Below are 17,595 nucleotides of genomic sequence, written 5' to 3'. Positions count from 1 at the left end.
CCAAAAAAAAAAAAAAAAAAAAAAAAGATAAACTAAATATATAATTTATAACTTTCTTAATCTATAAAACATCTATGAGGACCTAAATCTCTGTCTATATTACAGTACACATTTTATTCTCTGAATATGCGTTTCTTGTCACAGTACATAAGGAAACTTTTTTGTATATGCAAGCTCCATGTGATCACATTCCCAACTGATGTTCACACCAAACATATACAAACCTCGCAATAACGTTTTTTTAAAGAAGTAAACCACCAAAATCCAAAACACTAACACCACCGAATGCTGGTAAAGATGCAGTCCAACAAGAACTCTCATTTACTGCTGGTGGGAATGCAAAATGTTTTTGCCACTTTGTAAAAAAGAGTTTGGTGGTTTCTTATGAAACTAAACGTATTCCTACCATATAATACAGCAATCATACTCCTTGATATTTATCCAAATGAGTTGAAAACTTATATCCACACAAAAACCTGTGCATGAATGTTTATACCAGCTTTACAGCTTTATTCACAACTGCCAAAACTTGGAAGCAACCAAAATATTCTTTTTGTTTTTCTTTTTTGTTTTTTGCAGTACGGGGGCCTCTCACTGCTGTGGCCTCTCCTGCCGTGGAGCACAGGCTCTGGATGCGCAGGCCCAGCGGCCATGGCTCACGGGCCCAGCCGCCCTGTGGCATGCGGGATCCTCCCAGACCGGGGCACAAACCCGTGTCCCCTGCATCGGCAGGTGGACTCCCAACCACTGCGCCCTCAGGGAAGCCCCAAAATATTCTTTAACAGACAAATGGATGAATAAGCTGTGTTACATCCATACAATGGAGTATAATTGGTTTCCTTTGCTATTCTGGGCATTTCATGTATATTAAAATATTATACTGAGACAGAGTCCATTAGCTTCCCCAGACCAAAAACAGTCCATGGTATAAACAAGACTAAGAATTTGCTTTAATACAATCCAAAGTCAGTATAATTTTACTACAAAAATCACTCTACAGCAAATGCTGTTACAGATTTCTAAATAAAATTTTTGTGTTTTGTTTTAAAGCAACAGGGTGTATTTTTTTCACATAACATGCAATCTGGAGGCAGTTGCCTGCTGGCCTTGATTCAGTGGCTCAGACATGTCAGGACAGACATATATGTTCTTGTCTATGCCTTCCCCTCATGGCCACAGGAGGGATGGTGAAGCTCTAGCCATCACCTTTGTGAAGGCAGAATGTGGGGGGAGGGGCAATACCAGGTATATCTCCTCCTTTAAATAAGAGAATTTTTAAAAATCTGTATATAATGCTAAGACAAAAATGAATTTTATGTTACTCACATCCATTTTATAGGCAACTTTCCCTATAGAATTTCTACTCTATAAATCCTGTTAATCATCTTCGTGATTTTCATACGGAATATTTTTCTCACCTCTAATTTGTTATATTATCTAGTATCAGTAACAGCATTATTTTCTCATTTGAAAAAAAAGATCATCAAAAGACTGCTCTTCAATGAAAGACAATAAGGAAAAAACCTTTCTCTACATAAAATATCATGTGACCTACACTAGATATTTACATTCTTATGACTTCTGATAAAGAAAGATACTAATTCATTCAACTTTAGTCACTAGACATGCTTAAGTAGATCATTACAATGGGGTACATCATTTTTAATGGCAATAAAACATCTAATTTCATCTAGTTCTGCTTTTCAGTTCTCACCTTGAAACGCTAACACACAATTGACTGTTGATCCTTCTACATAATGTTCAGGCACAGGAGACCATAAAAACGTGTAATAATCACGAGCAGTACTCCATCCAACCTAAAGGAAAACAACAAAAACATGGATATTATAAGTAAGTGGTTTAATATGAGTGATATCTTATAGCATATTGTTTTTCACTACATCCTAAAGTTAAAGCGTGCATTAATGTTTACAAATCCTGAGCATTTTAACAATCACGTCAAATTTTTATAATTTTTTATTAAGCTATAACCTAATGCTATAAAAATCTATAACAGCAGAGTTTCTACTATGTATTAAAATGCAATTTGATATCCAATTTCTCAAGGAAAACCTTAGTACACATATGATCAAATATAAAAACATGCTGCACTTAAAATTTGATTTCACTAAACATGTTTTTAAAATTTATTTTATGCCTTGAATTTAACTGTGTTTTTTTTAGTTAGATTTCCCCCTCCTCCTTAAATCCACTAATTAAACTTCACTAGTCTGTCATCTTTAGTTAAGTCTTGCCTACAGGCAATGGTAAATTTTGTAAAAATTTATTTTTACCTTTATTCCTAAGGTGTTTATATATACAAAAAGACCACCTATGTCCCACCAATCTCTAAAACATTTCCACCTTACAACATGAATATATACATTACATATCTCAGTCTTTATTTTCCAGATGAACTGTACTGTGGTAAATACTGAATATTAGATATGTTTAAAACAGGTACTAGATATCCATTTGCCAGTATATTACAAGAAATTATGCATTATCCACGAGGTTTGATTATACATATATTCTATAATTCTGATCGATTTAGGATTAGAGGGTCCAGAATATTGAAACTGGAAGAATCTTAGTAATCTTTAGTCTCTGAAGGAGAGTTTTCAAACTGTCAGTCACAACCCAGTAGTAAGTGGTAACATTATATCAATTTAGTGGTTCATAGCCACATTTATTTTTTAATTAGAAAGCATCAGAGGGTATGAAGGCTAAGTACCGCTTCATGAAAATTTGTTTCAGGTGTATCTGCATGCAACTTTGCTAGGTCAAATCACAGAATCATTATTTTTATTTCTTTCTGTGCGTCATGGCCAAAAACATTTGAAAGACACTATTCGTCTCTTTACAGATGAGAAGCTTGAGGAAACCATGATGTAAGTGATTTTCCTGACCTAAGGCTCAGTTTTTTTCTCTCAGGATTGTTAGAAGGATTACATTAGATGATGAACATAAAAGCAGCACTTGGCAGAGGGCCTGACCCATGATGGGCACTCCATAAATGGTAGTTTTTGCAAGCACAGTATACTGCAGTGATTAAGAGCATAGGAAGTAAGGTCAGACTGCCAAAAAAGATCACTTACTGGCTAAATGACTTCAGACAAGTTATTTCTGTTCCCTCCTCTTTAAAATGGAGATAAAGGCTTATATGTGTATTAAATGAGATACGGCACCGTAGTGGCACCTGGCACAGTGCCTAGCATATTAGTGTTCATTAAACGTTACCATTCATTAATACCCAAGGGGACACAATGTATTAGGGACAGTGATCTTGACTCTAAAATGTTCTGTCTCTCATTCCATATCCCCCAGTGCTTCTATCATCTCCTGAAAAAGAGCCTATTTGAAGTTTTTCCCAAAAGATACACCTGGTACAAGTCATACCTTGCATTCTTTGCCCCTGTCCATATGGTGGTCTTGAAAGAAATATCAATACTACCCAGAGCTACATCTTTCTTGAAAAAAATCTCCCTAAGTTAACAGGCTCTACCTGGACCAGGTGGTCAAAAGACATGCTAAGTGTACCATTTATTTGTGATGGCTGACATGCAAAACTGCTAATGTCAGAATTATAGATACCTGATTCAAGTGGCACTGGGAATAGCAGTAACAGATACAGTTCACTGTTCGTTGTGGAATAAATATTACCCTCATCTTACAAATTAAGAAACTAGTAAATGGCAGAGTCAGAATCTGAACCTGAAGTTCAAGCTCTTAACCACCAGGACACTACTCACTCTCCTCCTAGCAGGATATAAAATACTCTCATACTTTCTGAAATTCCACTTCCTTCCTTCCAACACTGAGTCAATGACTATACAATTCTTAAAAGAACTGCACGTTTTTGGATTGGGTTGTTTGTTTTTTTGTTATTGAGCTGCATGAGCTGCTTGTAAATTTTGGAGATTACTCCTTTGTCAGTTGCTTAATTTGCAAATATTTTCTCCCATTCTGAGGGTTGTCTTTTGGTCTTGTTTATGGTTTCCTTTGCTTACCCTCTTGCACTGCTGGTGGGAATGTGAATTGGTACAGCCACTATGGAGAACAGTATGGAGGTTCCTTAAAAAACTACAAATAGAACTACCATATGATACAGCAGTCCCACTACTGGGCATATACCCTGAGAAAACTGTAATTCAAAAAGAGTCATGTACCAAAATGTTCATTGCAGCTCTATTTACAATAGCCTGGAGATGGAAACAACCTAAGTGTCCATCATCAGATGAATGGATAAAGAAGATGTGGCACATATATATACAATGGAATATTGCTCAGCCATAAAAAGAAAGGAAATTGAGTTATTTGTAGTGAGGTGGATGGACCTAAAGTCTGTCATACAGAGTGAAGTAAGTCAGAAAGAGAAAAACAAATACTGTATGCTAACACATACATATGGAATCTAAAAAAAAAGTGGTTCTGATGAACCTAGGGGCAGGACAGAAATAAAGATGCAGACATAGAGAATGGACTTGAGGACACGGGGAGGGGGAAGGGTAAGCTGGGACGAAGTGAGAGAGTAGCACTGACATATATACACTACCAAAGGTAAAACAGATAGCTAGTGGGAAGCAGCTGCATCGCATGGGGAGATCAACTCGATGCTTTGTGACCACCTAGAGGGGTGGGATAGGGAGGGTAAGTGGGAGGGGATATGGGGATATATGTATACATATAGCTGATTTACTTTGTTATACAGCAGAAATTAACACAACATTGTAAAGCAACTGTACTCCAATAAAGATGTTTAAAAAAAAAAAAGAAAAAATCTCCAACACTGTCTACATCCCTTGCCTGGCTTCACTCATTCCCCTACCCAACTTGGACGGCATGGTCAATTACTAATTTCAATAATAATGCACCCAAAACCACCTTAGTATCCTTTGTCCTCTTGACCTCCCTTCCCAAATTCCCAGTCTGAATGATACCCACTTCTGGAATTCTTCGCTCAATTCTAGGTGCTCAATCTCTCTAGACAAACTCACAAAATGGCTGCTCAGAAATCTCCTGGTTAACCTACTCCAATTCCCTATGACACTCTTCCACAGTAGCAAGACCATATCTTCTCCATACTCAAGCCCTCCCCAACTCAGCACATGACCTTGCTTCTCATTACTGAGTGTACTCAATAAATGAGTTCCAGTCCCAATTCATTCAATTAATAGCTGACAAACCCTATAGATGCCTCTTACAGATTATTACCCACAACTGATTCCCTTCTCTAAGGCTTGATCTCACTTAGAAAATGAAGATGGTCTAAACATTCTCTCTGGGACTTCCCTGGTGGCGCAGTGGTTAAGAATCCGCCTGCCAGTGCAGGGGACACAGGTTTGAGCCCTGGTCTGGGAAGATCCCATATGCCACAGAACAACTAAGCCAGTGTGCCACAACAACTGAGCCTGTGCTCTAGAGCCTACGACCCACAACTACTGAGACCAAGTGCCACAACTCCCGAAGCCCGTGCACCTAGAGTCCGTGCTCCACAACAAGAGAAGCCACCACAATGAGAAGCCCACGTACCACAACGAAGAGTAGCCCCCGATCGTCGAAACTAGAGAAAGCCTGCGCGCAGCAACAAAGACCCAACGCAGCCAAAAATAAATCATAAATTAAAAAAAAAAAAAATTCTCTCTGCCTCCATTCTTTTCTAATTCCAATTTATCTTATTCAGCACTAGATTAAAGTTCACCTCTTAAACTCTATTACTCTCTGCTTTTTAAAAACTATTCCTCAGCTAAATATTAAAGCAATCTACATGATCCAAACTAACTTTTCCCATTCATTTTCTAAACCTGGTACCTGTCCCAGGAAAATTAAACTCCTTAACACTCTCTCAAGCACACAACACACTTTCCCTTCATTCCTTCCCCTTATAATTACTACCTGGGCACTTTCTCCCTGCTTACCTTGTCAATATCGTATCTATCAAAATCATTCTGGAGAGCAATCAATTTGCAGTACATGTCAAGTGTTTAAAAACATTCAAGGGCTTCCCTGGTGGCGCAGTGGTTGAGAGTCCACCTGCCGATGCAGGGGACACGGGTTCGTGCCCCGGTTCGGGAAGACCCCACACGCCATTCGCTGAGCCTGTGCATCCGGAACCTGTGCTCCGCAACGGGAGAAGCCGCAACAGTGAGAGGCCCGCATACCGCAAAAAAAATTAAAAAATAAAAAAAATTCAATGCTATAAACATGGCAATTCCACTTCCAAGAACTTATCCTATGAAATACAATGACAAACAAAATAAAAACAGATACAGAGATCTATATTAAGCATTGTTTAATGGTAAACATTTGGAAACATTTCCATGAATTCCACAACGCATCAACAGCATGTGTGTATACTTTATTACACACAAAGTATGTGTATAATTATTAATTATAGATATATGCCAATATGTTAACAATGCTTATTCTAGGTAAGCATTAAAATAGTATTAAAACATGATCTATCTTCTTCCTTGAGTCTTCCTGTATATTTCAAAATTTTTAGTACATGCTTAAACTTCCCACTAAGTTTTAAGTATTATCCAGGCAAAAAAGATGGAAAGGGTGTTCTATACAAACTTATTTATCATGTATGTATTTATGTAAGTATTACTGCTTAGAGAAAAGTTACGGTCCTTGGAGTACACAAGTTAAGAGATAATAGTTTAACGTTATCAAAGCCAAAAAATAAGCAGGCAATGACAAAAAAGGAAGCTATAAATCAAGTCATATAAAGGAGCCCTATTTGGCACACTAAGTTATTTGGTCTTGCCATTATCCCATAGAGGATGAAGAACCACTTAAACAAGTGGAAGATATGTTCAGATTTTCATTTTCTGTTATAGTTTATATAGAGCAGTTTGAAGAACAAATAGAAGAATGAAAGAAAGCAGGGAAAACAGGTGACCTATTGCAATCATCTTAGAAATCAATAAGGAGGGTATGAACTAGGGCTGTGATATTAAAAATGCATTAATAGGTAGGCAGGAAAATAGATAGAATTGGTGTTTGGCTGGATTTGAAGAGAAATTCATAAGCTTTTGGCTTAAACAATAGGCCATTAACTAAAAATGGGAAGAAAAAACCCAGAAGACATAAATTAGTCTGAAAGAAAACCGTGAAGATTCATCTTCTTGAAATACAATTTATCACACATCGGCCTCCACACCTACATATGCAGACTTCCCACTGCCCATATGGAAAAGTCTGCAAATTGTTTAGCCTAACACTGAAGATCCTCCATGGCAAGACTGACGCTTAACTTCATCTCCCTCCACTTCCCTAAATTACGTTTACGTTCTAGTTAAACTAATTCATTCTCATGAACATTCTCACCCCAGTGCCTCTGCTTAAGCCATTTTCCTGCCAGGAATGCCCTTCCCTTCCCTCAATCTCATTACCCTGCTCTATTCTTCCTCTCTGACTCATTCTTGCAGAAAATGCCAATTCTTAGTATCTTTAACTTGTTATTCATCTCTTACAAAAAATTTAAACTGATACTGATTTCATAAAAAGCTTACAATGAAGCTTTTGGAATCCATACTGGAATCCATATTGGAATCTAACAAGCCTTAAAAAAAAAAAAATTAAATAAAGAGTAAATGACTCATCTATCCAGCAACACCAAGGGATAAGGGATTCAATTCAAAAAGGAACTGAGGGCTTCCCTCGTGGCGCAGTGGGTGAGAGTCCGCCTGCCGATGCAGGGGACAAGGGTTTGCGCCCCGGTCCAAAAAAAAAAAAAAAAAAAAAAAAAAAGGAACTGAAGTATCATTAAATGCCAAAACTCTGTTTTGTCCAATATAGTTTTTCTGCCCTCCTCACTCTATTAGGCCAGACTTTCACTTCTAAGTACTTTAAATGTGCCTAATTCTAGCAGCTATTCTTATTTCTTTCTACTTTGCTATTTAACTTATACAAACCACACAATCAAAATTTCAAGACCTAACGGTCTTGATTTTAATAAATCACATCTAAAATAAAATAAATTGATTCTTAGGGAGAATCTAAAGTAACCAAGGAGAAAAGTAAGTTTTACTGTTTAGACATTTATGACTATTTTGACTGTTCAAAGGACCTTCGTATGTTTTGGTTCTCCATTACATCCTCAGGAACTGAAATTGCCAAAAAACTTCCACCACTTTAATGATCATTTCAATGTAATTTTCAAGCATATATTACACAAAATGATTGGCGAAATATTAGAATTGGGACTCTTGCTATCAAAGAATTTACTATTTAGTCATGTAAAACAGAATACTCTTATAAAAAGCATAAGACAACATAAGGAATATTTAAACAATGCAGGACAATAGAAGAGATAATAACATAGTTGTAGAGCTATACAAAATTAATTACAAATGACAAGATAGTAAATGATATAGTAACCCAGAGGAAAAGATCTTTTTTTAGGTAAGGAATGGAGAAAACAGAAGAAGAAAAAAAAAAAGATTTGAAAAAATTTCTGTAAGAACTTAAGTTGAACCTTTTAATCATAGAGAGGAAAGTGTCGTGAACTGAAAGTCATAACATTTGTTGTACACTACCCTGCACTATTAAATATTTCATGTTTACACAATGTTTTACATTTGCTGTTTACAAAAATGACCCTTAAAGTAGAGTTAAGACAAGACTAGTATAAACTACTTGTCAACATCTTAAGAAGAAAATAAAGAGTACCTACATGGAAGAAATATGGAGAAAGTCCTCTTACCTTGAATATACCAACCCAATCTTTTGGATGGGGATGGATATATGGAGTTAAGGTATAATGACATTCTAGGTGTGCATTAGGAAGATAGCTCTTGGCCACATTTTGAAAGATGACATGGGCAAAGTTGGAAGTCTGCAGTGGAACTTCTTGAAAGGATGTCATTGCGAATCTGAAACAAGTAAATCATACAAATTTAATGATACCAACTAAGAAAAAACTCATACCTTCAGAAAATACATAACATTTAATGCAAATTACATGGATATTTTCATACCATAATTATTGAAAAGACATACTTTTATATTATATTTATATTATATTGTAAATATAATATATTTAATATTGGAACTCCTTCTTAAAAATGTGATTAAAGCGAATTCTGGTGGTCCTGTGGCTAAGACTCCATGCTCCCAATGCAGGGGGCCTGGGTTTGATCCCTGGTCAGGGAACTAGATCCCACATGCCACAACTAAGAGTTCACATGCCGCAACTAAGACCTGGCACAGCCAAATAAATAAATAAAAATTTTAAATGTGATTAAATATAAAAACACAAACTGAGAACTAACTTACAATATGGCTCAGAAAGTTACATGAGTTAAAAAAAATTATTTATTTATTTATTTATGGCTGCGTTGGGTCTGTTGCTGTGCGCGGGCTTTCTCTAATTGCGTTGAGTGGGGGCTACTCTTCGCTGCGGCGCGGGGGCTTCTTATTGCAGTGGCTTCTCTTGTTGCAGAGCATGGGCTCTAGGCGTGCAGCCTTCAGTAGTTGTGGCATGTGGGCTCAGTAGTTGTGGCTCGCAGGCTCCAGAGCGCAGGCTCAGTAGTTGTGGTGCACGGGCTTAGTTGCTCCGTGGCATGTGAGATATTCCTGGACCAGGGCTCGAACCCGTGTCCCATGCGTTGGCAGGCAAATTCTTAACCACTTCAGAAAATACATAACATTTAATGCAAATTACATGGATATTTTCATACCATAATTATTGAAAAGACATACTTTTATATTATATTTATATTATATTGTAAATATAATATATTTAATATTGGAACTCCTTCTTAAAAATGTGATTAAAGCGAATTCTGGTGGTCCTGTGGCTAAGACTCCATGCTCCCAATGCAGGGGGCCTGGGTTTGATCCCTGGTCAGGGAACTAGATCCCACATGCCACAACTAAGAGTTCACATGCCGCAACTAAGACCTGGCACAGCCAAATAAATAAATAAAAATTTTAAATGTGATTAAATATAAAAACACAAACTGAGAACTAACTTACAATATGGCTCAGAAAGTTACATGAGTTAAAAAAAATTATTTATTTATTTATTTATGGCTGCGTTGGGTCTGTTGCTGTGCGCGGGCTTTCTCTAATTGCGTTGAGTGGGGGCTACTCTTTGCTGCGGCGCGGGGGCTTCTTATTGCAGTGGCTTCTCTTGTTGCAGAGCATGGGCTCTAGGCGGGCAGCCTTCAGTAGTTGTGGCATGTGGGCTCAGTAGTTGTGGTGCACGGGCTTAGTTGCTCCGTGGCATGTGAGATATTCCTGGACCAGGGCTCGAACCCGTGTCCCATGCGTTGGCAGGCAAATTCTTAACCACTGCACAACCAGGGAAGTCCCGAGTTAAAAAATTTTAAAAACCCAAATCAAAAACAAACTCTCAACTCTCCTGCAAAGCCTAGCCCTCTGCTTCTTTTGCAACTGAAACCAAAAGAGCCAGCAGTGTTTCTATGTTGAACTCTTGAACTTCATCATTTTCCTCCCTAATCTGATCCATCCCGTCCCTCCCCTAGGCTCCTGTAACTGATGCTAACCTCTCTGTGCCTGCATTCCTTACCCACACTCATGATCGCCTGGACCAGCTTTTTCTCAACCCTGGCTAGATATCAGAATCATTAGGGGTCTTAAAAAAGAAAAAGACAAGACAATGAATTTCTGGAAATGGGACCTGGGCACACACATGCATGTGTGTGTATATCCAAGCATTTTTTTTTAAGCCTCCCCAAGTAATCTCAATCCTGTATACAGCCAGGATAGAGAACTACTACTCAGACTCTGACCCAACCCAACAATTTATCTCCATTAGCAACTCCCACAGATTCCCAGACCTAGGCTGTCTTCTTGGGCTTCTGGTTCATACTTGTTCAAATCTCTCAAATGATGTAAAATCTCAGTTGGTCTACTTGAAATAGTTCAGAGCCTATTTGTTCCTCTCTACCTATACCAATTCTACCCTTTCATCCTACCTTGACTTCCAGTATTATTGTACAGTTTCCATACATTCACTGATTAAAAATCAATGTATTTTTAAATGTATAGTGTAAATGAAACACATACTGTTGAGAATCTATTATAGATTCAGTGAATGCTCACTGGTTTAGTGAACACCAAGCACCAGCTAGCAGATGAATGGTGAAAGTCGCCTATAAAAATCTGCAAGACCCAAATGTTTTCCATACCTTGTGTTCTACTTTTGAGAAAAAGGATACAACTGAGGATTTACTCAAAAAATCTATCTCTGTACAGTGTGTCACAGACTCAGTACAGTCATTGATCCTACAGTACCACATCAGAAACAATGACACTGACAGTATGGCACTTAACTTCTGAGTCATCAAAACAGGAATCTCTGTAAACAATGAGAAAAACTGGGACAAGAATTTGCTGACCAAATTATTCTAACTTACTTCACAAATCTATGAATTTTCTACAGGACAAGCACAGAAGTAACACTACTCACTTTTTTTTCTTTTTTTTGCCATGCTGCATGGCTTATGGGATCTTAGTTCCCTGACCAGGGACTGAACCTGGGCCACAGCACTGAAAGCGCCGAGTCCTAACCACTGGACCACCAAGGAATTCCCAAAATTACTCACATTTTAACAATTACTAAGAAGTCTTTATTGCTAGGAAAATCTAAGACAATATGCTTTTACAAATGTTTCTTTTGCTGATCTGTTTGAAATACTAAGGCAAATTTTTAAAGTTCTGAAATAAACACTTTAAAAAATGTCTACTTTTCCTCTTATGTGTTCTCTGCTTCTGTTATGGTCAAAATACTGCTTTGTACTTAGAGAACACACAATATACTAGACATCCCATAAAAAGACAGTCAATCATCAACTGGAAGCCACTGTGGTAGAATTCCAGGCTGGATGTCTGTCAGCCTTTCCCCACCTGAGGTTTGCCAGGATTCCAAGGTAAAGAGAATGCATTCAGTAATAAACCTCCTGTACCTCTGCACTAACAAAAAGGCTTTATTACCAGCAACCCTACTTCACAGAAGGACTTAACAGTCAATACTCTCCAGCTGGTAACCCAAAACCTTCAGCAAAGTGAAAAGGTAGCACAAACGGTAGAAACTGCCTAAAGTAAGTGAAGAGTTCTACTACTTTGTTTCTTTGAATAGTCTGAGCAAATATGGGCTCAAGGGGATGTCATGATGTTAATGAAGTCACTAATGATAATCTCCTTTCAAGTCAGTGGCTTCCTTTAAAAAAAAACAAACAAAAAAAAAACTTGATTCTGGTTTTGAAAAAAATGTTCACTATTGGTTATAAAATACCCAAGAGAGACTATAGTTAACTGATGAACCAAACTCTTTCAGATACAACTACCAAAATTGAGGCAAGTGAATCAGTAATGTTTTTGTATGAAGAGAGTGAATATTTAACTTTCTCTGAGATAGATATTCAGTAAGGAGAAAATAAGGCTAGCTTAGGATGAATTTCCCATGCTTTTAATTAAAAGCCATTTAAGAATGAAACTTTTTTCATATAACTTGTTTCCTAAAGTAAACTAAATAAACAAAGCAGTAATTATTTGTTATAAAACAAGGTAGTGGAGTTTAAACTTTTGTTTAACCTCAATTACAACAGTGTTTAAAAATCGATAATCCAACCTTAGACTTTTACTTCACTGAAAAGTTTTTAAGGTATAAAATAGCATTAAGGTATACACATATGTATTTATATATGTACATGTGTATACATGCTTATAAATGCATCAAAAGGGACTCAAAAAGCACACATCATACAATCTTTACTCATGAGGGCTATGTGTGAAAAGAGAACTTAAGAGGACCTTAACTTTTAACTCAACTGACTGAATTTTTACCAGTATATTTAATGTATTCTTTTCATTATTTTAAATAAACACATTAACATGAAATTTCATTTTTAAACCCTCTCCCCAAAATTCAAGTTTTTAATATAAAACCCTAACATCAGACTTTAAATATATTCATGATGCTTACAAATCTTTATAGCATGATAATCTGTAATTATCCCATTAATAACCTTCATTAATCTCTCACCAACACTCCAACCTTTTTAAACATTTCAATGCAACTATAACTATAGAAATATTTTACAAGTCATTCCACTCTCATTATTACTTTTTAAATTAATTTTCCAATACAGCTTCTAGTTATAAAAAAGTTAACATGGATAAATGTAATCTGAATGTAATTACAACATGAATCAACCTATTTTAAACAGTAAAATATCTAATTCCCATACAGTTCCTGTTTCACTCTTCACACAGATAGGAAACAGAGTGAAAAGATGGGCAAGCTTACAAAAATGTTGAAATTCACTGAGAATGCTAATGTATCAAGATGATTCACAGGCAGATTTATACACTACACACATGCTCACAGGCACACACAAAGACCCGCACACACACAGACCCACACACCACCCAGTGGAGAAGTAATACACAAAGTCACTGCATCACCTTGTGGTAATGCTTGGGAAGTGTAGCTTCACTAACATCCTGAGTAAAGAACAAACTGCCTCAGCTGGAGAGAGGAAATATAGCCCCCACCACAAAAGGAAGTGGAACCAGCTTTACCATATCAAATTTTGTTTCCCATTCTCTAAAGTAAAGTACACCTCTAGAAACATGCGTACATTAAGATGTAAGCAAAGAATAAGTAAAAGTTTTCTGATTAAGAAAACAAGACACAAAAAAAACAAAATAAATGAACGAAACCAAACCTGGACGCACGAAGAACAAGAGTAGAGGCGGGGCGGGGGAGGGGGGGGCCCCGGATATAAGTAAAGGGTACCAACTTTTTGATGGAGGATGGAAACTAAAGTTTTGGTGGTAAATATGCTATAGTGTATACAGAAGTAGAAATACAATGTTATATACATGAAACTAATATAATATAAACCAATGTTACATCAATTAAAAATATTAATAAATAGAAAACAAAAATATATGAGAACAGTTTAAAAAAAAAAAAAAAAAAGGACCAGACAGATTTGGTTGGGAAACAAAGTCTGAAATACATATACATGCTGCCTTGCAGTGCCCTCTCCCATGTTTCCTACTTTATTCCCCAAAGTTCTAACATCTCTAGAGTTCCTTTTATGTGTTATGCTGTAAACTTTGTCTACAATCCAATTTTGTTATTTTTGAGGATTCATCAATACCTAAGGAAAAAATAACTAATATGCAGTGGTCACTCAGTTAAGTAGCTAGAATAAATTTGGGGGGGTGAAGGGTGAGGATTTCAATGTTATCTTTACTTCTTCCTCTTGTAACTTTTTCAAGCCCAAACCAGATCTGGCTTTTGTGGTAGTATTTTTCCAGTGGCTCCTGATACACATTTTATTTAACTAGCCCAAAATGTGTAAGCCTTAATCAAATAAAGTAGGAAACTGACCATATTAATAATTTCTGTGCATTAAATGTCCAGAATCAAATTAAGGTTTTTAATTTAGATAAATATTGTATATAATTTGCCAATTCTAACACTTAGGATTCAAAAAGAAATAAGGTAATTTTGTTCTATGTGATAATATTATTATGGTGACTGTATTTCTTTTAAAGTCCTTACCAGTTAAAGACGGAGGGTAAACTAATTATAGGTGAAATATCCTGTTGTCCAGGATTTGCTTTAAAAACTCCAGGGGAAAAAATAAATGTGCTGACAGTGTAATAAACCAAGATTAGCAAAATAGTGGTTCCTTTAACTGTTTGTTCTCCTTCTGGGTATTTTGAAAATTTCCATAATAAAAGTTAGTAAAACCAAAGTAGACAAAAATTAGTAATAAAAACTCACATATGACCTTCTGCAATAGAAACACATTACACATAGTGGCTGACAAACTTAGTGAAAGTTTTTTAAAATATTCAGTTAAAACTACATGAACTTTTAAATTAATCTCCGAACTTCAGTCCTGGAGGAAACTGAACATCTGAAGGGAAAAAATACGTCTGATATTCTAATAGCTTCCAATTATTTATACTTCAGCTCAAACAAAGACTATCAGCTGGTTTACAGACCAGAAAAATATTATCAGCAATCTTTCCCGGAGGCAGAAGCAAATCCACCAATCCGTCAATTTGCACTCTTACAGTCCTCCCAATCTCCAGAATGATTTACAACTGAGTACCACTACACTCTGCCCAGGTGTCACTCACACCACTTTAATTTTTAGATTGTTTTAAAAGTTGGTTTCTAAAAAGCTATGATCTTGGCTTTTTATTATATTAGAGGGGAGGGTATCTTTACCTTCTTGTAAGAGTTTATTTGGGGCAAAATAAACTTTAAAAGGCTAGAAGTGGATATAGCCAAAATTTTACTTAGTAACATACAAATTCTGAAAGAATGCAATCCAATAAACTTCACATGTGAGGCAATTCCCCCAAAGCAGTAAAAAAGGAGCATAGTTACGATCCTTCATAAATATTTAACATCATTAAAACGGTTGAAATTTTAATTCCAAAATACCTGTTATTTTTGTTAAGGAAAAGATATTTACTGGTTAAGTCTACACAAATGTCTGCAGCCATAATTGTAAACAGGGGTGTGCAATTTAACAATGTGATGACTAGAAAACGTAATCAAGTAATCCTTCAAGAAATCAAGTTTATCCTTGATAAGAACGAAAGGCCTGGCCTCAGCCCCTTTTCTATACCCAAATAGCACTCTGAGGGTAATCAGCCCATTTTTTTAGATTAACATGTTACTCAAATGATCTCTTTAAATACTTTGGGAATTGAGCTCCAAAACTATAATTAGTAATTGTTGCATGCAGCTTGTAGAAATTCTACGATTAGCGGAATGCAGAATCGAAAACAAGATTTATTTTCCCATCCCTGACACAACAGCAATTCATAACTACTTTGTGAAACCTAAAAATATATGTAGAGACGCAAGAGGGTAGAGATATGCGGACATATAACTGATTCACTTTGTTATAAAGCAGAAACTAACACAATTGTAAAGCAATTATACTCCAATAAAGATGTTAAAAAAATTAATAAAAAAATCAAAATCAAAAAAATATATATATATGTAGAAAGTCAAATGTCACGGCGTTCTCAAACGAAATTATTACCAATAAGGTAATATATGTTTATCAGTACACACACACGCACACTAATCTCTTAACAAAGATTCCCCGAAACAAGCGCCTGTCGGGACTTGTCCACAACCTGCGGACCTCCGGGGGTGTTGGGAAGGGACAGTTGTGAAATCAAGAAAAATTGCCTAAGCAAAGACAAACGTGACTCTCCTCGGAATATTTAAGATCCCTTCGAGCACTAGGCGTAAGGCCATTTATAAACAGACAAGAAAGCATTCACTAATTCTGCAGCCCAGGTGAAGTCGGAGAGCCAGCCCAAACCGCTAACTCCGCCCACGGCCCGCAGTCAGTCTCCGCCTCCTAATCCATGGCGACTCAAACCAAAACACTTGGGCTTCACTCTGCACTGGCAAACCCGAGCGTCCCATCCCGACACGACCTAGATGTTTTCCCAAGCTTACCTGCCCCGGCAGCACACACGCTGCCCTCCAAACACTCACCCTAGAGTGGAGCCTCGGGCAAGGCACTTTCTTCTCCGAGGGTCCCCCGCGTCACTCGCCCCCCCCCACCGAAAAAGGGCCCACGTCCCACACGGCTCCCCCAAACAACGAAAGCCTATCCAGGGCCTCCCCGCCGTGTGGGGCGGCCACCCGTCGCTTTTTCCAACTCCACTATTAACCGAAGTTGCCCACACTACCGTCACAATCGCAGTCCGGGAGGAAAGGTTTGTCGTCGGGAAGGAAAGCATCGTCATTCGGCAGCACCGTCACCACGGAGACCGTTCCCGAGACCGACCAGGCCCCTAGACGCTAGAGCAGAGGGACGTATCACGAGCCCCCAGATAGCTCCAGAGGGCGTCCGCCCCGCGCAAGGCGCTGGGGCGGGCCGAGGAAGGCACTTACCGAGTGAGGAACTCCTGAGCAGAGGGGAATGTTAGAGAGCCTTCCCAGCCCGAGCCGCCATCAACCGCCGAGCCTCTTCCGCCAACAGTCTCCCTCTACCGACCTGCTACACCTCCCCACAAGGCCAAAAGCCGGCGTTATGTCACTTCCGTCCGTGGCCCGGCCCCTTCCGCCGCCGCCGCCGCCGCCGAGCTGCGTCGGTCTGGGCCAATCGCTGAAACGCCAGGTTGGTCGCACTGTCTTTTAACCACCCTAGCTCCTGACGCCCTGCTATTGGATCCGAACAGATCCGAACCGGCCTTCTCCCTCGGCTCGGCTATTCCTCCTCTTTCTTCCTCTTAGCCGTTTTCGCTCAGAGACCTTGTAGCAACCAAACAGGGTCCGTTTGGATAATGCATTTTTGACTTTTTAATTATTACTGTGGCCGAAAGTTAAGTAACTTAGCAGTTAAGTGGAAAGGGTATCCCTGAGGTGTATGAATTAGTACCATGTCATTGCCTGGATCTTTAAAAATCTATCTAAGAGAATCCATTTATTTTGTGGATCGGAAAGTAGAGAACCATAGAAGCAAAGGAGGATCACGCGGCTGGGGCGGCGACCGCTCACTCCTGGGCTCTTTCCCAAGTCCTGGTTCATCCAGTCCGGTGCTTACTTAACTACGAGGT

At 38.0% G+C, this 17,595-nt stretch overlaps 1 protein-coding gene across 2 annotated transcripts in view; it reads right to left on the bottom strand.

Moving 5' to 3' along the window:
- Positions 1-17,061, bottom strand: part of TAX1BP1 (Tax1 binding protein 1) — an 85,874-nt gene extending 68,813 nt beyond the window's left edge. For both annotated transcript variants that reach the window (XM_024755084.1, XM_024755085.1), the window contains exons 1-3: positions 16,931-17,061; positions 8,714-8,882; positions 1,715-1,817 (exon numbers count right to left, since the gene is read on the bottom strand). In XM_024755084.1, coding sequence (XP_024610852.1) covers positions 1,715-1,817; positions 8,714-8,875 — 265 coding nt within the window. In that variant the 5' untranslated portion in view covers positions 8,876-8,882; positions 16,931-17,061. The remainder of the gene's footprint in view (positions 1-1,714; positions 1,818-8,713; positions 8,883-16,930) is intronic.
- Positions 17,062-17,595: the final 534 nt, after the last annotated feature.

This window comes from Neophocaena asiaeorientalis, unplaced genomic scaffold (genome assembly GCF_003031525.2).
Source record: "Neophocaena asiaeorientalis asiaeorientalis breed wild unplaced genomic scaffold, Neophocaena_asiaeorientalis_V1.1 scaffold36, whole genome shotgun sequence".
NCBI classification, from domain to species: domain Eukaryota; kingdom Metazoa; phylum Chordata; class Mammalia; order Artiodactyla; family Phocoenidae; genus Neophocaena; species Neophocaena asiaeorientalis.
Note: the sequence above shows the minus strand (reverse complement) of the source record. Positions and strands in the feature narration are given on the sequence as shown.